The sequence below is a fragment of the Sturnira hondurensis genome, unplaced genomic scaffold, assembly GCF_014824575.4.
Source record: "Sturnira hondurensis isolate 20B ecotype Veracruz unplaced genomic scaffold, ASM1482457v3 Scaffold0002840, whole genome shotgun sequence".
NCBI classification, from domain to species: domain Eukaryota; kingdom Metazoa; phylum Chordata; class Mammalia; order Chiroptera; family Phyllostomidae; genus Sturnira; species Sturnira hondurensis.
In genome coordinates this window covers 6284467-6307438 of record NW_028075471.1, presented here as the reverse complement: position 1 = coordinate 6307438, position 22972 = coordinate 6284467, and the positions used below count along the sequence as shown (strand labels likewise).

Here is a 22972-nt window from a genome sequence, read left to right as displayed (position 1 = left end):
CTTAAACAAAGCTAGAAAGACAAGACCTTCAAACTTATGTGTTAGTAAAAATATACTTTTCAATGGGAAGGAAGTTGCATGTCAGCAGTCATAAGGGGTCTGCACAGACCACATCCTTGTGTGTGCAGGGACTCTCAACAGAGGGGAACGACCAGAGTAGCACGTGAATCTGTGCATTTGAGATCTCTTCATTCTTCTTATTTAAAGCAGGTTAACTAATTGAGAACACTTGAGTCACCTTCCCACCCACTCATCTGTTTGGCCGGCCAGCCGGCCAGCCAGCCAGCCAGCCTTTATACTGTGTATCTTCTAAGCTAGAAACCTGGAGTTAGGGTAGGAAATAATGAGACAAATAAAGTAAGGAATAGCTGAGAATTCCAGACTAATGAAAGAGAGAAACCTGTAATATTGATACTTTATGCAAAAAAGTAGTCATTGAGATACGTATAAATAATCAGAGAAACCTAAAGAGTTTGGAGAGAATGAAGGCATTTGAACTTGCTCTGAGACACAGTGAAAGTGGGAATGAAGCAAAAGGAGAGGAACTCACCAATAATAGAACAGTTTTAAATTTTTCTCACCAAGAATATTACTGTAAACATATCGAGTATAATAATAGCTGATAAAATATAGGTTTGACAAACCCTGAAACATTCTGTGTATCTTTTGAACACCACTTTACTAGAGGCATTGTTAAGGTGTTGTTCCCATCCAGCAGCAAATGTGACCTCTTGCATGCAGGGCTGAACGGGAAGACTTTCCACCCTGGAATGGTCTACCTGGGGTTCCGCCTGTCTTGTTGCATAAACACACCCTAGCACAACAGGAATGACCATTGAAGAGGTTTATTATGGTTTTATAGACCTTGTTTGAGCTTGTCAACTTTTTTAAGGGATGTGATTGTAAATTCCATTATCTCATTCAACAGTTTTCAGAACTTGAAACTGTCTTGTCACTGAAAGTCCATCATTAGCTAAAAGATAATATAGAATATTTGTACAAGATTGAGTCTCAAATTTATAAGAAATTTATTCTCTCATGGGCCTCTTGCAGAAGTGCTTAATATGCTAAGGCTGAGTGGCACAGGGGACAGTGGGCTTATAACTTCTGCTAGGCTGCTCCCTCTCTTTCTTCATCCATAACTTTTCTCATCTTGCCTCCTCTTTCAAGTGGAGAAAATACCAATATCCTAATATATAAGATTATTGTGTATATTATATGAAAAATGCAGGTAAAGTGTTTAGACCAATGCTGGCCAATTCTAAATATTCAGTAAATTCAATACAGTATATATTATACTGAAATACAGTATAATATATAATATTATTACAATACAGTATATATTATAAGACCGAATATATTTTTGACAGCCTGCTTCTGTTCTGAACCAGAAGGCTTGATTCTGCAGTGAGTCTTGCTAAATATACTCTACTCTGGACTACCACCAACCCCAAAGTGTGTGCTTTCTTCAGGACTGGATTCTGCCTTACTTGGTTTGGGAAGGCCTCACCTTCTGCTATTAGATTTAGGGTCAGTGTGAAAACACTGCCAGCTACCAGTTTTGAAATAAATGTCACTGAAAATATGGCTGTACACAGGGCCTTGAGAACATCTTGACATAAGCAACTCAGGGTAAAATTAGTAGTCTGCCAAGATGCACAGGCATCTTGATGGTTTCTAGCCCTCTTGCTAATGAGTCCCTTCCTTTAGGATATCGGCAATGCTAAAGCAGCTGGTATGCCTTTTGTACCACAGAGGAACAGTGCTTTTTCCACATGCTCAGATTGTCCCAGTCAAGTTGAGAAACTTTAAGGGAGAATAAAAAGATAAAGAACCAATTCGGTTTCCAAACACTTCCCAGGATTTGTGGAGACCCTGTAGAGTTCTGTGGTTTACACTTGTGTTTTTAAGCCATACATCACTGGGGGTGCTCCAGTTGTGAATTATAATAATATATCATGAGAGGGATGGTGCTCTTATGATGTATGGGCACAGCACATCAGCTAAGCATCACGGCTTCAACGATGTATGGCTCCAAACCAAAATGCCAATTTAAAGAAGCTTTTAGCTTTAAATTCCAAATTTTTAAAAAATTAAGGTCTTTTTAAATCAAAGAAAAGCAAGCTGATGGGGTCTGATGCTGTGTGTAGTGTCACTGAACTCTGAGAGCTGGGTGCACATCTATTCCTTTTGGCTTTCAGCGCACAAGGTGAAAATAATTGGCAGGTTCTTCTTCAATTTCTCCTCTAGGAGAGTAGAAGCCTGGGGAACTGAACAAACATGAGTAAGTGTCAGTGCATCTGTTTTGCCAATCAGTTTCCACACTGCAAGCAGGAAAGTAGCTCATCCTCGCCCAAAAGTACTGGACTGCATCAGATGCTGTGATAGGCTTTGGGTAGACCCAGGAGAGATTCTTTTTTGTTTTCTTTGTTCTAAGGAACTCTTCCAGTGAAATTCGGAACAAAAGAACAGATAAGAAGTAGATCAACTTACTCTCCCATGGCTCACAGATTCAAAAAGGGGTGAACAGAAGAAAACACGCCTTTTCTATCATTTGTCTTTTTGTAAAGGAATCACTGATTACAAATGAGCAGAAAAATCAAAGGTGGATGGCATATGGACACGCAGCCCAGCAGGCAGTGGGAGCTGTCGTCATGGTTCCATCACCTTTCCTATTTCAATAATGTGTGTGTAAGGTGGTGATGTTGCTTATGAGAATGTACCCATTTCATTCAAAAACCACTCGCTCCAGGGCAAAGAAATTACTATTGACTGAGAAAGCAGGTGCTGAGAGAACTTCTCCTCTTCCAACTCCGTTTTAAAATTTTACTGCAGTAAACAGAATGAAATGAGAAATATCTCTACTGTTTGGGTAATAGACCCCGACAGGAGGAGCAAGAGACAATTACATTTCAAGTGGTTTCTTCTATTTTCCTTGACTAAGTGAATTAAAAGGAAGAATGGTGGTGGAGTTACTGCCAGGTAGAGAAACATCTGGGCATGAAGAATTAACGGTCTTCCATCCCATTATCTTGCCTCTAGTTTTTTACTCCTTCAATAGAGTCTCTAAGATTACTATAGATTTTGGGTGTCCACCTCCCACTCCTCCCTGCCTTGCAAAGGACAGAACACCCTGTTTGCACCAAACAAAACCACTTCATGTCTTAAAACTTTACTCGTATTATATATAGCAGGTTAACCATTATATGCAATGTATGTAGCAAAGGCATGGAAATAAATTCATCACCCACTATTCTGAGGCTGTCAGTTGAACAATATGAATGATGCATGCATGGTGTCTAGAGCCATGTGGCAATCTCAGTGTTTTTTATTATTTTTTAAATATTTTATTTATTTTTTAGAGAGAGGGGAAGGGAAGGAGAATGAGAGGGAGAGAAACATCAATGTATGGTTGCCTCTCACATGTCCCCTACTGGGGATCTGGCCTGCAACCCAGTCTTGTGCCCTAGACTGGGAATTGAACTGGTGACCCTTTGGTTCGCAGGCCCATGCTCAATCTACTGAGCTATGCCAGCAGAGTCTCAGTGGTTTTTAGAAGAATCCCCTACATGTAGTTCACTTCTTGAGAGAACATTGACACATCATTTAATTATTTTTTTCATAAGGTAAAAGCCTCTATTACAGTATCCATTTGTAAGTTATTCTCAGTTATAACATTAACTACTATTTACATAAAAACATTTTATACTAATAACTGCATATATCTCTATTATCATTTCCTCACTAAAACACTAAGCAGTAGGAACAGTTACTGTCTTGATTTTCCCAAGTGAGAAAACTGAAGCTTACTGAAATTGAGTAAATTGCCCAAAGTCACTAAATTGGTCAAAGTGGCAGAGCTGAGATTCTAAGCCAAGTTAAGAGGATGTCAAATCCTGTCTTTGTTATGCTATCATACTTCCTGATTAAATTACTACTATTCTGGGTGAAATTTATCTTGGTGTATTTGGAATAGTCAAGACTTAGGCCTAACGTGTAGTTATAAGCAGTGCCTCCTTTCACCCCTAAAAATTTCACTTACTTCCTGATTAAATTACTACTATTCTGGGTGAAATTTATCTTGGTGTATTTGGAATAGTCAAGACTTAGGCCTAACGTGTAGTTATAAGCAGTGCCTCCTTTCACCCCTAAAAATTTCACTTTGGACAATAAGTTATATGTCCCTAACTAGTAGTATGCTTTATGCTGTAAAATCTTACTTATGCTGATTCTAAGTATTATCATTTGACTCTATGGGGAAAAGAAAGAAAGGATGGAAGGGAGGCAGATTCTTGGGATGTTCTTGTGGAAAAATGGCCTGCTAACTCTGAGCGTGTGATTTTTTTGGCCATTTATTCATCCTCCTGGGAGAAATTTGTATTCATCTTTTGCCTATTTTTATTTGGCATTTTTGTCTTCTTATTGATTTAAAATAGTTTCTTGCATGTTCTGGATACAAGTACTTTAGTAGATGTGTGATTTACAAAATTTTTCTCCCATTCTGTGGATGCCTTTTCCTTTTCTTAATGATATCCTTTGAAGAACAAAGTTTTTGAGTTTGACTTGTTCACCCTCTTCCACTTCTAAGGACCCTTGTGATTACATTGGGCCCAGCTGGACAATCCAGAGTCATTCGTACTCTCCCTATTTTAAAAGCAGGAGAGTAGCAATCTCAGTCCATGCAACCTAACATATTTACGAGTGTGGAATTAAGATATGGACCTTTTGGAGGGGACCATTGTATGACTAGCACAGCAGTGTTTGTATTGTTCTTTAGAATCAGATTTACCTTCTGCCATTGCTCAGTGCAGATCTGAGGGAGAGGGGTTCACACTGGACCGGCTGGTGGAGGTTGCAGGAAGCTAGTTATGGAGCAGGTTAGCTCTCGAGCCTTCCCTGCCTTCATCCCACCAAGGTTTTAGCCCCTATCATTGAATTGCAGTGTATTCTGACAAAGACAAAGACATTCATGTGACTATATTGACCATCCTCAGGGGTAAAGTAGATAGTTTCAAAGAGATGAAGGGAGAAGCATAGGTAGCAACAAGGAGGCAGGGCCTAGGAAAATGTTGTTGGGGTATTAAAGTATGGAGAGTTCTTACCTTTGGAGGAAAACCTAGAGACAACAGAAAGGGCCTTTAAAGCTGAGATTTGTTCAGGCAGGTGAGCCAAGGAAGGGTGAATCTGCTACTTGGTGTAAATTCCATTGAGTTAATAAATGAGGAGGGGGGGAAGGCTTGACATTTAACAACTTTGTCAATCTATATAGTATTTTGGGCATGGCTTTCAACTAGGAAGAAATGAGGTAGAAATGGCACTTGGATGACAATACCCTTGCTCTAAGTTAATTCAAGTCTCTGGGCAAAGGCAAACCTCATCCTGTGATCCTGAAAGGACTTAACAGTTGTGATCAAAGATGATCTCAATTATTTATTGAGAAATAATGGGCCTTGGGAGAGGCATCAAGAGACTACAGGGAGGAGGTGTCCTTAATTTTGGAATGGGAAGAAGCAGGTGGCCTCCTGAAGGATGGTGTCATTTGGTGAAGAACAAACACCATGACGTCTGATGACAGACTCAGGGTGAGGTGTCAGCTCTTGGGCACTCACTCCCTGCAGGAGTTTGGGCAAGCCACTTAACCTCTTGAGTCTAATTTGTCACCAGGAAATGCATTTATTAACTACCTCTTGGGAATAGTGTAGGATTAATTGACATATGGATGTAAATCAACCCAGAGGCCAGTGTAGTGAGCTTTTAATAAATGTTAACAACAGCAATTACCACTACTACTAATAATAATGATTGTAGAAACTAGTAGGTCCAGTAACCTTAAACCTCTGTTTCCCAAAGGAGTGATTTTCTCCCTCCTCTGGAGCTACTCTTATTGATTTCTTTGTAAAATTCCTTGCAAAAGTTGTCTATGCTTATTTATCTTCCTTTACTTACCTTGCACTCTCTTAAATCTACAGATTGTTTTTTAATAACTGTGTTATTGAGATATACAGTATTTTTCAGACTATAAGACACACTTTTCCCCACCAAAATTTGGGAGAAATAATCGTTGTTAATGTTGCTGTTGAGTTCTGTTTACATTCACATTGGTGAAATATTATGTTATTTATATTATTAAATATTTTACCACATTTTTTGCTTCACATTTTCCTTTTTTATTTTCCTCCTCTAAAACCTGGGTGTGTCTTATGGTCTGAAAATATGGGTAACTCACATAATATAAATTTAGTCCTTGTAAGTGTACAATTCTGTAGTTTTTTATATATTTACAAAATTATGCAACCATCACCACTATCTAATTCTAGAATATATTCATGGTCTCCAAAAGAAACCTCATGCCCATTTGCAGTCACTCCCCATTTCCCCCCCAACCCCCCCACCCCCGGCAACCACTATTTACATCCTGTCTCTATGAATTTGCCTGTTCTGGACATTATATAAATGGAATCATACAGTATCTGGCCTTTTGTGTCTGGCTTCTTTTACTTACCATAATTCACGTAACATAATTTTTTCACTTAGCAGTATTTCATTCCTTTTGAAGTACTTCATTCCAAATCATATTGTCTGGTTATACCACATTTCTTTTTTCATTCATTATTGATGGATGCTTGGGATTGTTCCTTTCTTTGGCTGTTATGAATAATCCTATAAATATTCATTTACAAGTGTATAGACATGTATTTTCATATGTCTTGGGTAAATACATAGGCTAGAATTCTGGGACATAGAGTAACTGTATGTTTAACTTTTTGATGAACTGCCAAACCAATTTCTAAAGCAGCTATACCATTTTACATCTCCCCTGACAACATGCAAGGGTTCTAATTCTCTACATCCTTGTCCACATTTATTATTATCTGGTGTTTTTTTAACAATCATTCTAGTGAGGGTAAAGTGGTATCTCAGTGTGGTTTTGATTAACATTTCATAAATGATTAATGATGCTGAGCATCTTTCATGTGGTTTTCAGGTAAGTTTTTATTACCCCAAATTTCACTGAAACTAATTGTAACTTTCAGCAATGTTGATACTGTTGATTATACCATTCTTCTTGATTTTTTTTCTTTTCTCAGCCTTTGAATTTACCCTTTCCTTATTTGTCTCCTTCCCCACTGTATCCTTAATCTTATTCCTTCTTCTGTCCCCAAATTATAAGTGGTGAAGTGTCTCAATTCTGAATTTTTAGCTCTGACTGCTATGATTTTCTTAGTGATACTTATTTCCACCTGAAAATAAATCATACATTTATTTATTTACTTGTTTATTTTATGCACTGCCCACTGAATTGTAGCTTTATGTGGACAAGGGCTTTGTCTTGTTCATCACTGTATCTCTGGTTCCTAGACTAGCAACTGATAATAAATAATTCTGTATAAATAAATGTAGGTATTAGAAAAAAGTAACTGGGACTTCTGGCCAAGGTAGAGGCATAAGTAGACACACTGTGCCTCGTCACACAACCAAAAAAAGGACAACAACAATTTAAAAACAAAAACGACCAGAACTGACAGAAAATCAAACTGTGTAGAAGTGAGTTTAATCAAGGAGTTAAAGAAGAAACATTCATCCAGACCAGTAGGAGGGGCGGAGATGGGCAGCCAGACAGAGAGGACTCACTGGCAAGGCAGCAGCTGAAGGAACAGGGTGAACAAGGCTGCAGGTGGAGGGCAAGATGGTGGCTAGCATACCCAGTGAGGTGGTGGATTGCAGACTGGATGGTTCCACATTTGAGTGTAGATAAACCAGGAGGAACAACTGGAGAATGAGCCAGACTGTGCAATCCAGAATTTCAGTGTGGGGAAATAAACCCTCAAAACCTCTGATTGAAAAAACCTATGGGGCTTGAGGCAGCAGTGGTAGAAACTCCCAGCCTCACATGAGAGTTCACTTGAGAGACTCACAGTGTCCGAGAATGTACATAAGCCCATCTACCTGGAAATCAGTACCAGAAGGGCCCAATTTGCTTGAGGGTAGTGGGGGGAGTGACTGAAAACCAGCAGAGAGTGGAGCAAGCAGCACTGTTCCCTCTCAGACCCCTCCCTGACATACAGTGTCACAACAAAGTCACGTGAGTTGCCCTGCCTGGATGAACACCTAAGCCTCTACCACTTACTACTACGTAACAGACACATTGAGACAAAACAACAACAACAACAACAACAAAAAGCCCAAATGAAAGAATAGATCAAAACTTCAGAAAAAATACAATTAAGCAATGAAGAGATAGCCAAGCTATCAGACACACAGTTCAAAATACTGGTAACAGGATGCTTACAGAATTGGTTGAGTATGGTCACAAATTACATGAAAAAAATGAAGGCTATGCTAAGTGAAATAAAGAAAAATGTACAGGGAACCAACAGTGACAGGAAGGAAACTGGGTCTCAAATCAACAGTGTGGGCCAGAAGGAAGAAAGAAACATTTCACCAGAACAGGATGAAGAAACAAGAATTCAAAAACATGAGCAGAGGCTTAGGAATGTCCAGGACATCTTTAAACATTCCAACACCTGAATCATAGGGGTACCATGAGGAGAAGAGGAAGAGCAAGAAATTAAAAACTTATTTGAAAACGTAATGAAGAAGAATTCTTCCAATCTGGCAAAGGAAATAAACTTCCAGGAAGTCCAGGACGCTCAGAGTCCCAAAGAAGTTGGGCCTAAAGAGGAACACACCAAGGAATATCATAATTACATTAGCCAAGATTAAAGATAAGAAAATGAAGATTAAAGAATGTTGAAACAGGAGGAAAGGAAACAGTTATCAACAAAGGAGTGCTGATAAGACTATTACATGATTTCTCAAAAGAGACCTTTCATGCAACAAGGGGCTGGAAAGAAGTATTCCAAGTCATGAAAGGCAAGCACCTACATCCAAGATTACTCTATTCAGCAAAACTTTCATTTAGAATGGAAGGGCAGATAAAGTGCTTCCCAGATAAGGTCAAGTTAAAGGAGTTCATCATCACTCAGCCCTTATTATATGAAATGTTCAAGAGACTTACCTAAGAAAAAGAAGATAAAAAATATGAACAGTAAAATGACAACAAACTCAAAGTTATTAACAACTATACCAAAAACAAAAACAAAAAGAGAAATAGGCTAAGCAAACAACTAGAACAGGAACAGAATCACAGAAATGGAGATCATACGGAATGTTATCAGCAGGGGAGTGGAAAGGTCAGAGAGGGGGAAAAGGGACAGAGAATAAGCAGCATAAATGGTAGGTAGAAAATAGACAGAGGTAGGTTAAGAATAGTATAAGAAATGTAGGAACCAAAGAACTTATATGTATGACCAATGGACATGAACTGAAGGAGGGGAATGTTGGTGGGAGGGGGTGTGCAGGACAGAGGGGAATGGGGGGGGGAATGGGATAACTGTAATAGCATAATCAATAAAATATACTTTTAAAAAAATATTTTATTTATTTATCTTTAGAGGGGAAGGGAAGGAGAGAAGGAGAGAAATATCAATGTGTGGTTGCCTCTCATGAGTCCCCTGCTGGGAACTGGCCTGCAACCCAGGCATGTGCCCTGACTGGGAATCGAACTTCGATACTCTGGTTTGCAGGCCCTCACTCAATCCACTGAGCTACACCAGCCAGGGCAAAATATACTTTTAAAAAAAGAAAAAAGTAATTGCATGTTATGTGAATAAAGAACCCAGAGCTCCATAAGTAACTTTCTGGATTGCTAATCGAACAAACTTAACAAAGTATCTTTCATCTGGTCCTTTCATATACTTTAATAAGCTAATGAACATTGTGAAATTTATTTGAACGTGAAATTTGTTTTTGTATATAAGGTATTGTGGATTTTTTTAAAATACACTTTCAACTCAAGTAACTGTACTGCTTGAAACCCTAGCAAAATTTAAACCCTAATGAATAGTAAAACATAGCAAAATTTGGTAGTGCTTTATTAATTAGAGGCTTTGTTAGCATTTAGAAAAGTAAACTGTGATAGCCAAGGCTCAGTATGAATTCACTAAGAATAGGTTATGTCAAGTTATCCCCATCTGTGCTGTTCATAGGGTTATCAGTATGACATTTTATGGGAAGGATGACAATGGTATTCCTTAACAACAAGACTTTGGGCAGGCTTTATCATGATTTCTCTTTTCTGAGAAGTTGAGTGGATTGTCAGGATCCTGTGATCAGCCTGTCACTTGAGATCTATGCCTTAGGGGGAAATCACCTGTACGCTAAACTGTTTCCCGTCCTCAGTGTCACAGTGAACCACAGTGATTTCAAATGGTTGCCAGTGATCAAAAGTGGCATTCCCAGGACTATTTCTATAGGTAACAGGGCCAACAGACATAGCTCTGAACACTAGACCTAGGAGAGCAAGGGTAAGTAAATGAAAGCAGGGGTGGACCTGGTCCCAGGAGGTTCCCCTAATATAAGTTCACAGCCAGCTATATGTTATTAGTGGGCAACAACAGACGTTCCCCTCAGAACAAGGCATGGAATGTGGTCGGGGGTAGGAAGCCAGGGAAGCATGCAGCGATAGCTTTCCAATACTGCAACAAGCCAAGCAAAGCAGTGAGTGACCTTGGCACCCACATTAGCACATTTGACAAGAGAAGAGGTTGGGAACCAGTGATTCTCAAAGTATGATGGTGGACCAGCAATATTGGCAACCCTTAGGAGCTGGTTAGAAATGCAAACTTGGGGGCCTGGTGGTCTTTGTTTTATCAAGCCCCAGGTACATGTTCAAGTTTGAGAACCACTCATCAAAGCAACAGAAATAAGCTGGAGCAACAGAGAAACTTTAACCATTCCCCAGACAAGGAACATCTTAAATATCTTTCCTGCTGGTGTGGGAACCATTCCCAGAATGTGATGATACTGCAGCTACATGTTGAGTACTGACTATATACTAAGCAGCATAATAAGTACATACTTAGCAGATCAGATCCTCTTAACAACTCTGTGAGATAGAAATTGTTATAATCCTCATCCTAGATGGGGATACTAAGACATAGGTCTTATAGCAAGGCCATACAGCTAGTAAGTGGTAGGTCCAGGATTTGCATTAGGCAGTTTAACTACAGAACCCTGGTTAGGAATACCTGATTATTAGAAAGTACAAGGAAATGACAAATGGAAGGGAGGGAGGGAGGGAGGGAGGGAGGGAGGGAAGGTGAGAGGGAGGGAGAAAGGAAGGATAGAGAAGAGGAAGAAAGGGTAGCAGCACTATGGGGAAGCAAAGATTGAGTGAAGGCCCCTTCTAACGATGGGCTGTTTCCTTGAACTGTGACATTTTATTTTTTCTGGTCTTGCTTTTAAGTCAGCCAGACCATGGACTTAAAGAAATTTCACCCTGGGCCTGTCTTGTACTGCTTTCTCCTAGGAAATTGGTTCCATGGGAATTTTGTGATTTACTTTTTCCTGTCTGCTTTTTCTCCCTGTCTCCTTAGGCTCACACAGTCTTTGTGTATACATTCATCCCAGTTGCTGAGGAAACTGTGACTGGCTTTGTCCTTGGAGAATATCCTGGCAAAAACATGCCACTCTTTTGGGACTCTGTGCTGAAGGGCTGATATGTAGCTCCTCTCTGCTTTGTTCACCTTGGACCACTTTGTTCACCTTGGACCGCCTTGTTCCCTTGGCTTTAACAGGGTATCATTTCTCCTCCTTGTATAGCAAGGCCACAGGATCCTTTAATCTCGCCTTCTCTGAAGGCCCTTTGGAGGCTCTGGCCTGATCACAGTAATCAGGGAGGGTGAGCGTGATGGGGAATGATATTTGATTCTGTGACTCTCCACACTTCGGCTTTTCATTTTCACATTCCTCCCCATGGCTTCTAATAAACACATGAATATAGCTCAAGGGCAGGAACAAAGTTTAACTTCAGCGGAGGCACAATAGAGGCTATTTGGAAAGTAGAACTTTCAAATGGCACTTTAGCCTTGAAGAATATATTGAGTTACATAGGCTGTGTGCCTTGAGTCCTAATCTCTGTATAATAGCATTGCTATGTATATTACCTGGGTACTTTTGTAGACTAAAGAAATGGGCTGCTTAAAAGATTAACATCACAGAAGCAGTGTATGTGCTGATGAAGAAGGCGGGGGCAAAAAACCAGACCCCCTGGCTTTCTGTGCTGACTCTACCACTGCCTGCAAGGCCTGGCCCTTTGAGTAGACTTCCTCATCAGTTGCGTGGAGCTCATGGTAGAGCTGCCTCACAGGCTTGTTCAGGGCATTAAATGTGACAAATGCCGAGCACAGAGCTTCCTTATCATAATAATTAAAAGTTTAATAAATTAGAATTATTTATATTATTATTATATGATCATTATTTGAAGCCTGGATTCTGTAATTTGGCCCATGATCCATCCTACTCTCCCTCATTTGCTCTTTACTTATGCAGTTCTCTGTTTTAGCCAATTCTTATTTCTTGTCAGTTTCAAAGGCACTGTTGTCACCTTTTAAGACATGCTGTCATTTCAAAGCATTGGCTAAATACAACCAAGACTGACAGCTATGAATAATTTCACAGAGCCCCTAAAACACTCTGGCATTTCACTCACACTTTCATATATGCCACCAAGTTGTTCTCTCCTGTTCTGTGCCTCTATTCTCTGCAGATTTCAGATCAAGTTACTGGAGGTGAACGTCATCTTCCTATGAAAAGGAATCCAGCAGGAAACAATGTGGAGTAATTGGGCTTCATGAGAGCATCACTGTCAAGTGTGAGAATATATGGGGAGATAATGACATTTTACTTTTTCTTTTTTGTATATTTTCAGCATGTTCACATCCACGTTCTTCCCAGGAAGGCTGGAGACTTTCACAGGAATGACAGCATCTATGATGAGGTAGGTCTGCTTTCTCTGATCTTATTGTGTAATCACAGGAGCTGTCCATGTGATGAAAGCAGCTTAAGTATGTATTACCATGTGTATGGTCTTGATGGGATTCCACCCAATATGACTTGGGAAGCAGTAGTAGAGGTGAAGTAGCCCAGAATGTCCGTTATGGGAACTGAAGACAAATGAATTTATAGTGACTTTCTTTTTCAAATGAAACTGGGCAAAATCTAAATGCCCTTGAGATTTCTGCCTGTCATTTATCAGGACACTAAATGCTTGCATGGAACCATGACCAGGTGTCTCCATAGGACAAAATCTATACAACCAATGGAAATTAAGCAGATGGATATGTGGTTATTTTAGTAAAATGTTACATTTAATTTTTAAAATACTTTGGAACTCAACTTGTCTTGCTAAATAGCATTTATTCAAATTCAAACTTTGAATTATCATTAGCAAAGATTAGGTTGGTTTGAATGATATAACTATTTACTGTTGCCATTGAAGGGTAAATATATTCTGCACACATAAGAGCAGATCAGATGGTAGTGGTGCCCTGGAGTGCTCAGGTGAAAAGGCTTTGAGGCTATTTCTCGCTGCAACAAGGAAATGTTCTGTGATTGATTATCAATGTCTGCTGTGGTGTCAAACAGGAGAGAGATATCATTTTAGCCATTTGACACTCCTGTTGTAACCCTTTGAGAGTGATTTTTTTCTTAAATTTTAAATTTATTTATTTACTTTTAGAGAGAGGGAAAGGGAGGGAGAAAGAAAAGGAGAGAAACATCAACTCGTGGTTGCCTCTCATGCACCCCCAAATGGGGTCCTGGCCGGTGACTCAGGCATGTGCCCTAGACTGAGAATCAGACCAGTGGCCCTTTGGTTTGCAGGCTGGCACCCAATCCACTGAGCCACACCAGCCAGGGCTGAGAGAGATTTTTATTTCAGTTGTTTTTTATTTTAGTTGTTTATCAAGTGGCTCTACCAGCTAACCCCCTATAACTATCTCTACCCTATTTTAATGTGTTACATAAAAACTGTGCATTTTTAAGGTTTCTTTGCAATAATTGGGCATTAAATGGCTATTAGACCCTGAAAATAGAGAACCAGAGGTCAACAGTTAGTATTGAGACTTATTTTTCCTGGGATTCACTGAATCCTTCGAGGCAATTGGTTTTACACTTTGGGGATATCACTCACTATGTGTGCTTTCTGTTTTCCAAAGACCGAAATAGATCTGTGAAGGGTGAAAATGCCCTAGTCATTGGTCCCCAAGTGCTGGTCAGTAGGATAATTGCTGCAAATCTCCTTCCCCAAGAAGTCCAATGAGGCACTGGGGGACTGCCAAGAAGTCCAATGAGGCACTGGGGCACTTCCAAGAAGGCACTGAGGAATTAGTAATGTTGTGGGTCTAAGAAATTTACTAGGAGATCCTGATACATGGCTAGGTATGAGAATCATGTCTCTCCAAATTTAGACTTTCCTGAAGTCACATCTTGTAATAATCCAAACTCATTTTCATTGGATGTGGAATGTGATTTGAGGTTGGTAAGAGCTTAAATCAAATTGGGAGAAAATCAGAATTATGGAGTAATTATAAAGAAATGTGTTTTTAAAAAATATAATTACTGATCATATTGGCATAAACTTAGGTTAATAAAATGTTGCCAAGTACAAACTATTTTAATGAATAAATTAGCACATGATTTATATACAAGTGACTACTGCTAAAAAGGTATTAAAAGTGCTTGAAAACATTGTGGGGTTTTTTATTGGTTGAACTGTCACCTTGAAATCTTGTTTATATTCCAAATACGTTTGTGATGGAAGCTGCAGGGCTGCATTTCAGCCCAGTTAGAAACACAGTGCCCAGCAGTGAGGTGGTGCACGACCTTTCTCCCCAGCCTTACCCTCTTGTCCTTGGGTACATGACTGCATAGGGTCTCTGCCCCCACAGATGAGGCAACACAAGTACCTACCTCCTACCTTTTCGGAGAAGCATTTCAGGAGAAGTAATTATTGCAAGAGGTTTTTTTTTTTTAATCAACTGGTAAGTAACATGTAATATAGATAGCAACCACTGAAGGAGGTGGAGGGAGATTGTGACATGAGACTATGACAAGATTGAACTTTTTGAAAACAAGCAGAATTAGGTCAAATCCCAGTGCCACTACTAATCATGTAACATTGGGCAAATCCCCTTAATCTCTGTGTTTTAATTCCCTCCTCTCTGAGATAAAGGTAAATACACTTCAGAGGTTGTTATGTATAATATATAACATACTATACATTAAAAGTTTATTACAGGACTTGGTACATACAACACCTCTATTAATAGGTAGCTGCTTTCTGTTCTTCTTCTTATTAATTTTGTTTTTAAAACCTAGCAATGCTGGCTGGCGTAGCTCAGTGGATTGAGCGCGGGCCTGCGAACCACACGATCGCGGTTCGATTCCCAGTCAGGGCACATGCTTGGGTTGCAGGCCAGTTTCCGGCAGGGGCCAGTTCCCTGCAGGGGATGCACAAGAGGCAACCATACATTGATGTTTCTTTCCTCTCTCCTTCCCTTCCCCTCTAAAAATAAATAAATAAAATATTAAAAAAACAAAAAAACTAGCAATGATCGATAAATGAGGAACCTGTATTCAAAGCCAGATTATTAGATGCTCCCTCTGCCTTTAACCACTAATTCTCAGATTCATCTTCCTCTATGTATAAAGTTTGAGTACATAATAAATAAGATAATACATAGAAAGTGCCATGAGAAGCACAAAGCACTGCATTGTTGGTACAGGATGTGATGTACATTAGGCTGACCGATTTTAATCAGAAATGATAGAGTGATGAGGGACAGCCTTCTCTATACTGAAAGGGGCACTCACTTGAAATTATGCATGTGTCCATGAAATTAAACAGACAGACTGGCTTGGAAGATGGAAAAGGGGGAACTTGGACAGCAGGAGACGGAGCTTAGTAAAATGCAATTGTATTCCTACTGCTGCAGACATAGAAAACAATGCATAAAGAAACCCTACACTATAAATTAGCTGGGAATGCTGTGTTCTTTCTGGGCACTTTTTACAAGGGACAGTGACAAACTGGAGAAAGTTCACAGAAAGGTGACTAGGATGGTAGAGTCTGGGAATAGTGATCTGGGGAGTAGTTCACAGTAGAAATGTTTTGTTTAGAGAAGGGAATACTTGTTCAGGGAAGACAGCGACAGGGTCACTGCTTCTAACTATCTAAAGTGCTGTCAGGTGGCTCCGGGGGAAGATCTGGGACTTTCAGGTGACAAGGAGGCAGATCCCAGCTCCATGTAACAACAGGTCGAATTGGTAAAAAGTGCCTTGTGGGGAGACATGGGGAACTTTCCATCCCTGGGTCCATGCAAGCACAGAGTGAATGACCGTGATTCATTTTTGTATGGACCTCATGGGTCCATAATTTTATAAATCTGGCCCATTTGATTATTATCTTTGTTTTTTAAGTTATGTAAGTTCTGTAGCAAATACTATGGGTCTTTGTTGTTGTTATTAGTATTACAGCATTTGGTTACTGCCTAATAAAACATTCTTTGTCATTTAGTTCATGGAAATATAATAAAGTGTAACTCTTCTTTGACTTACATTAGGCCATGCTCTATTGATTTTTTCTCATTCCCAGCCTACTTCCCACGTTTCCTCCAGCTCATTGTTGCATATTGATGATCCATGGGATTTGCTTGCTTCCTCATATTTTTTATTTTGCTCGAAATGTATTTGTTAATGATATGCTTTATTTTGCCCGCAAAGTATCTTGAATGAGTCTGAATGCTATTAGGTATGCCATTCATTCTCTAGGTCACTGCAGTTCCCACCACTCAGTCTCTTATGAAGCTTTGCCTCACAGTTTCGAGTTTGAGATCCCTGCCTGTTTCATGGGGTACTTTTCTTCTCTCTACCACTCAAAATGACTACCCCCAGGATCCTCCGTCTAGTCCTTTGTGTGTGTCACTTATCTGTAACATTAATTATACTATCTCACTTACTTATTTACAATTTTCTGGCCCTGGGTGAGTTCTTTAACTTCAATAGGGCATCCTACCTACCTCTCTTGCTCCTGTTACTCTCATTCTCTCTTACTAATTACTTTTGTCAAATATATTATTCTTGTTCCTACCTCAGGGCCTTTTTGTGGCCTCTTTCATCTCCTTCCTGTCCTGGGGCTTCACATCTCCATCCAAATCTCAGCTTAACTGTCACCCCTCAAAGAATTCTTTTCATTGATCACCTCACTCCGTCTAAGATAGTTAATCCCTTATATCCTTTCGGGTAACTCTATCATGTTGCATGTTTATGACCTTATTATTTATGTCACTCAAAATAATTTATTAGTTTATTATTCAATGTCTGCATCCCTAACTACATTGTAAAGCCTTGAGGACAAGGACCTAATCTGGCATAGAATGGGTCTTCAGTAAACATTTGTTAAATGAGTAATTACATGAAAAAATAAAGTGTTGAACTAGAAGAACTTGAAGTTCCCTACTAGTCCTGACATAATTTAAATGGAGAGAACATCTTGCTTTTCAGAAGGGCAATTTATTAACTCATAGCTACTTTGGGTGAGATTCTGACATAGTGATGTCAGCCCTCTGAGGTTAATTTAATGAAGCATTGGTAGAACAAAATCAGTTTGTCAGAAATCAGTGTGCAGACAGCTGCAAATTGTGGCTCATCAGAAAGACTTGGTGAAGTAATTATAAACCTTGTCTGATTGCTAAGCAAGTCTGGTAGGCACTTGTCAAAGTTGATAAGTAACTTACCTCCCTCAAACCTACACTCGTGTATGTCTAACAAGTACAGATGTGGTATCTGCTGAAAGCGGGCTTGGGAGCTTTCTTCCTTTTATTACAACCTTGATTATTATCCCTGAGTTTATCTTCATCTGCTCTTCCTCCAGCTCTCTGTCTTGGATTTGTCTTTATACATTTTGCTTACTAATTTATCGTCCCCATTTCAGAGGGTGATCCTTTTTTCTTTCCCTCAAAACTGAGCTCAAGTTCTACTCTCTCCAAGGCAGGATCTCTTAGAAAGCCCATTCTTTATGATTCTCTATGCAGATTTTATTTATTAGTTGCTCCCAAATTCTTTCTACATTTATGCCCTTTGAATTTATATGAGCTATGTGAGGCCTTCTCTGAACTCAGTGGACCCTCCATTATCTTGACAAGTTGATGAGGATTATGATAATGACATAAATATTTCCTTAGATAAAAGAGCATGTACAACTAATAGTGGGGAGGGAAACACTCATTGCCTAATGCCATGGTACATCATCTCATTAACTCTGTTAAGCTTACCATAGCTGTATCCCAAATAAGCAACTCTCACAGCTATGTTGGACAATTCATCAGATGTTTACAGGTAACAGTGAATGGTTTTGATTGTACATTGTATATAAAACCCAGTACTGATGAAGGAAGTGACTATTATTAAAGCATGGGAATATCAACCAGCAATTGAACAAATTCAACCATGAATTTCAAAGAGAGCAACTAACTGTAGGTTCAAATATCTTAGGGGAAACAATTGCTTGGTTTAACACAATGCATGAACAAAATCAGTTTGCTAAAATCATGTCCTTTGGCCCGGAGGGCTGAAGAGAATTATATACTGTTAATAATATTTGAACTTGGATCTCTTTCACACACCATTTGATGATGGGCTTTAAGTCCATGAATCTCCAGCTGAAGCTCCAAAAAAAAGCAAATGTTTCAGTGAGACAGTTAACTTTGTTTTTTTTCTGGGTTCGATGTTGTCCTCATATTGAGGGATGAGCTTTTGTGCATTTGAGAATTTTGGAATGTAAATTTTGTTATGCCTTGTTCAGAATAAATAAAATATGTGTAGGTTCTTCTAAATTTATGAGAACTTTTAACTCAAAGAATCTGGGTGTGATATAGCCAATAAATAAATACATGGTAGTGGTAATTTAATGATTTGTGACATCACGTGCTCTTTGGCTACCTATGTTAATGATAAGAGAGATGGATAGACATTTGGTTTGCCCTTTCCTAAGTCATATTATTACTGAGTTAAATCTCAATGTGCCTTGGAAGTGAGAAACAAAATTAGTAGAGAAGCATTTATATGGTTAAAAATTATTTTCGCCATTTTTCCTATCTCTAATAGAGATAAGAATTCAAGGTGTGTACAACTTAGATTAGTTAGTTACATTTGGTGAAGGCTGTCACATGTAGAATTGTTGAGAAGCACAGAGGGCAATAATGGTGGACTGGTGGCCTCCAAGGAAAATCATGAAATGATTGGACACAAGAAAAAACAGTGGCGGAAGGAAAAATTTAGTATCTGATGATGAGAGGACATGTATCTAGACATAACCCAAGACAAAGCATGCCGCCTTTATGGATTTTCCCTAGAGTCTTCTTTGAGAATTATCGCCCTAAGTCAGTTTTCCCAGAACTGCTCCCCTTTCTCATTTGAATATGCTCAATCGCATGCTAGAGAGAAATAAGCAAGAGAAAGTTAATCACACATTACTCTATCCATAATATCAAAAGTACAACCACTCTGTCAAACCACTCCTATGGTCTTCCTTCTCTATTCTGAATATGGCTTTGTGTGTGGTTGTATCTGCCTTCCACAATGAATTCTCTTTCCAAACAGACATATTCCAGTGGGACTCTATAAGATGTGTATTAGTTAAGTTGGAAAATGCCTGCTCCAAGGAATCCTTGTTCCTGGCCTGTCTTCTTCCTTGCCTCTCACAGTGACTGCTGCAATCAAACCTTAATTAAAAATTGGGTTAATAATAATTAACCCAATAATTATTAATTGGACCATTTGTACATTTTTAAAAATTGGTTGAATTTTTTTCTAAAGTTTTTATTTTAATTTTATTTTTAAAATATATTTTATTGATTATGCCATTACAATTGTCCCATTTCCTCCCTTCATTTTTCTCCACCCTGCACACCCCCTCCTCCCCATTCCCCCCCCCCCTTTAGTTCATGTCTGTGTGGCACAAGTTCTTTAGCTTCTACATTTCTCATATTATTCTTGCCCTCCCCCCTGTTTATTTTCTACCTACCATCTATGCTATTTGCTCTCTGTACCTTCTCCCCCTTCTCCTCCTCCCACTCCCCTGTTGTTAACCCTCCTTGTGATCACCATTTCTATGGTTCCACTCCTGATCTAGCTGTCCTCTTGGTTTGCTTTTGTTTTAGGTGTGGTTGTTAATAACTGTGAGTTTGATATCCTTTCACTGTTCATATTTTTATCTTCTTTTTTCTTAGATAAGTCCCTTTAACATTTCATATAATAAGTGCTTGGTGATGATGAACTCCTTGAACTTGACCTTATCTGAGAAGGGCTTTATCTACCCTTCCATTCTAGATGAAAGCTTTGCTGGATAGAGGAATCTTGGATGTAGGTTTTTGGCTTTCATGACTTGGAATACTTCTTTCCAACCCCTTCTTGCCTGTAAGTTCTCTTTTGAGAAATCCACTGAGAGCCTGATGGGAACCCCTTTGTAGGTGACTGTCCCCTTATCTCTTACTGCTTCTAGGATTCTCTCCTTCATTTTAATCTTGGCTAATGTAATTATGATGTGACTTGGTGTGTTCTTCCTTGGGTCCACCTTCTTTGGGACTCTCTGAGCTTCCTGGATTTCCTGGAAGTCTATTTCCTTTGCCAGACTGGGGAACTTCTCCTTTTTTATTTGTTCAAATAAATTTTCCACTCGTGGCTGTTTCTTTCCCCCTTCTGGTACCCCTATAATTCAGATGTTGGAACATTTAAAGATGTCCTGGAGGTTCCTAAGCCTCTCCTCATTTTTTTGAATTCTTGCTTCTTCATTATTTTCTTTTTGGTCATTTTTTTCTTCCTTCTGGTCCACTTCATTGATTTTACTCCCAGATTTGTTTCCATTACTATTGGTTCCCTGTGCAATTTACTTCATTTCACTTAGTGTAGCTTTCATTTTTTCATCTAATTTGTGACTAAAATCAACCAGTTCAGTGAGCATCCTGATCACCAGTATTTTGAACTGTGCATCCAATAGGTTGGCTGTCTCTTGGTCGCTTAAAAATATTGGCTCTGGGGCTTTGAGCTGTTTTGCTTGAGTCATTAGGTTATGTATGAGAGGTGGAAGCTTAGGTGTTCACTGGGGTGCGTCATTCCAGTTGCTGGGTTGTGACTAGGGGCAGGGTCAGAGAGGGAGCTATGGTGTTTTTTCCACTCTCTCTTGAATTTTGGTCCCCTCTGTCACTTCCCACAGCAAATTGGGCCCTTCTGGTGTTGGTTCTCAGGTGGATGGGCTTGTGTCTGTTCTGGGATCCTGTGGGTCTCCCCAGCAAACTCTCCTGTGTGGCTAGGAGCCTCTCCCAGCACATGAGCCTCTGAAAGTTTTTCGAGTTGGTACTTTTAGGCTTTATTTCCTGTTGCCGGGACCCTGGGTTGCCTGGTCTGTCTCACTGATTGTTTTTAAACCTGCCTGGTTTCTCTGCATGTAAATGTGTGTCCGTGGTCAGCCAGCCACCTTGCGAACCTTACTGGGTTTTCATCTGCACCTGCCTGGGTGACCAATCACCACCTCCTCCTGCCAGGACCCCTCTCTGAGGCCGCTGACTCTGCCCCCCTTACAGGTCTAGATGAATGGTTCATTGTTGTTGGACTTTGGTACAGTTTACTATTTTGTCTGTTTGGTTGTGTTTTTGTTTCTAAATATTTGTTGTCTTTAAATTTGGTTGTGCGAGGAGGCACAGTGTTTTCCACCTATGCCTCCATCTTGGCCAGAAGTCCCAGTTGAAATTTTTAATTAGATTTTTATTCAAGGTTCTTTCTGTAACTATTAGTAACTGTCAGTTCAGAATAGTGTCCAAAAATTTGGTAACTTTGGGGCCTATGATCCACTAAAGAAAACTATTTAGATCTCACATAAGAAAATTTTTCAACTCTATTTTATTTAGAGTTGAGAGTTTGAGGAACAGGAATAACAATGTTTATAAATAAGTTATTACTTTTAAACTAAATTATTTATAAGTCAGTAAATTATGCGCAGAAATGAATGAATACAGAAAGAAGAAATATGAATTAAGCATTGATATTTTCAATCGATATAAATTACAATGGTCTCAAAAAGAAAACCTCCAAATATTTTACTTGATCTCTCTCTAGATGGAAAGCAAACTAAGCAAGAATTAAAGGGGAGTAGAAAAGAAAAACTTACAATTTTAAAGCCCCAAAACATTTGAAAGTATTTTTGCTTTTCAATTCTGTCATTTATTAGACAAAAGAATGAACATTTATTTTAATTAACATTTATAAAACCCCTTAGCTTGGAAGCAGAGCCCATTCTTAGAAAGCAGCAGAGAATAGTAAGATCTCCCAGTTGCCTGCTTCTTACAAGGCACATATATCCCTGGAAACATAGCCTGGTATTTGGAATTCCAGCCTGAGTCACCAAAATGTGGTTCTACTTTTTCACGATCCCTGATGGTGAAAAAAGTGTGTCTTATTCATGCGTCCTCCATCTGTATATTGTACATTGTACATTGTATTCTAGAGCAGAACTATCCAATAGAAGAGGAATGTGAATTACATATGTAATTAAAAGTTCTAATTAGCCACATTAAAACAACTAAAAAGAAATAGGTGAAATTCATTTTATTGATATAATTTTTAACCCAGTCTAGCCAAAGTATCACCATTTTAAAAAAATATTTTATTTATTTATCTTTAGAGGGGAAGGGAAGGAGAGAGGAAAGAAACATCAATGTATGGTTGCTTCTCATTCATCCCCTGCAGGGAACTGGCCCCTGCAGGGAAACTGGCCTGCAACCCAAGCATGTGCCCTGACTGGGAATCGAACCGTGATCGTCTGGTTCGCAGGCCCATGCTCAATCCACTGAGCTACACCAGCCAGGGCCCAAAGTATCACCATTTTAACATGTGACTAATATAAAACATTTTAGGAGAGTTTTACATCCTCTTTATGTATAAGTTTTTCAAATCTCTTATGATTTTACACTTCCAGAACATCTCAATTCAGACTAGCTACACATGGCTAGTGGCTACCAAATTAGACAGTGAAACTCTAGAGTTTATTGTATCTAAACAACTTTATCAGTTTTCA

General features: G+C 39.2%; 1 protein-coding gene across 1 annotated transcript in view; it reads left to right on the top strand.

Moving 5' to 3' along the window:
- FHIT (fragile histidine triad diadenosine triphosphatase) overlaps positions 1–22972 on the top strand; it is an 825228-nt gene that overhangs the window by 620219 nt on the left and 182037 nt on the right. The window contains exon 5 of the mRNA XM_037040812.1: positions 12773–12841. Coding sequence (XP_036896707.1) covers positions 12773–12841 — 69 coding nt within the window. The remainder of the gene's footprint in view (positions 1–12772; positions 12842–22972) is intronic.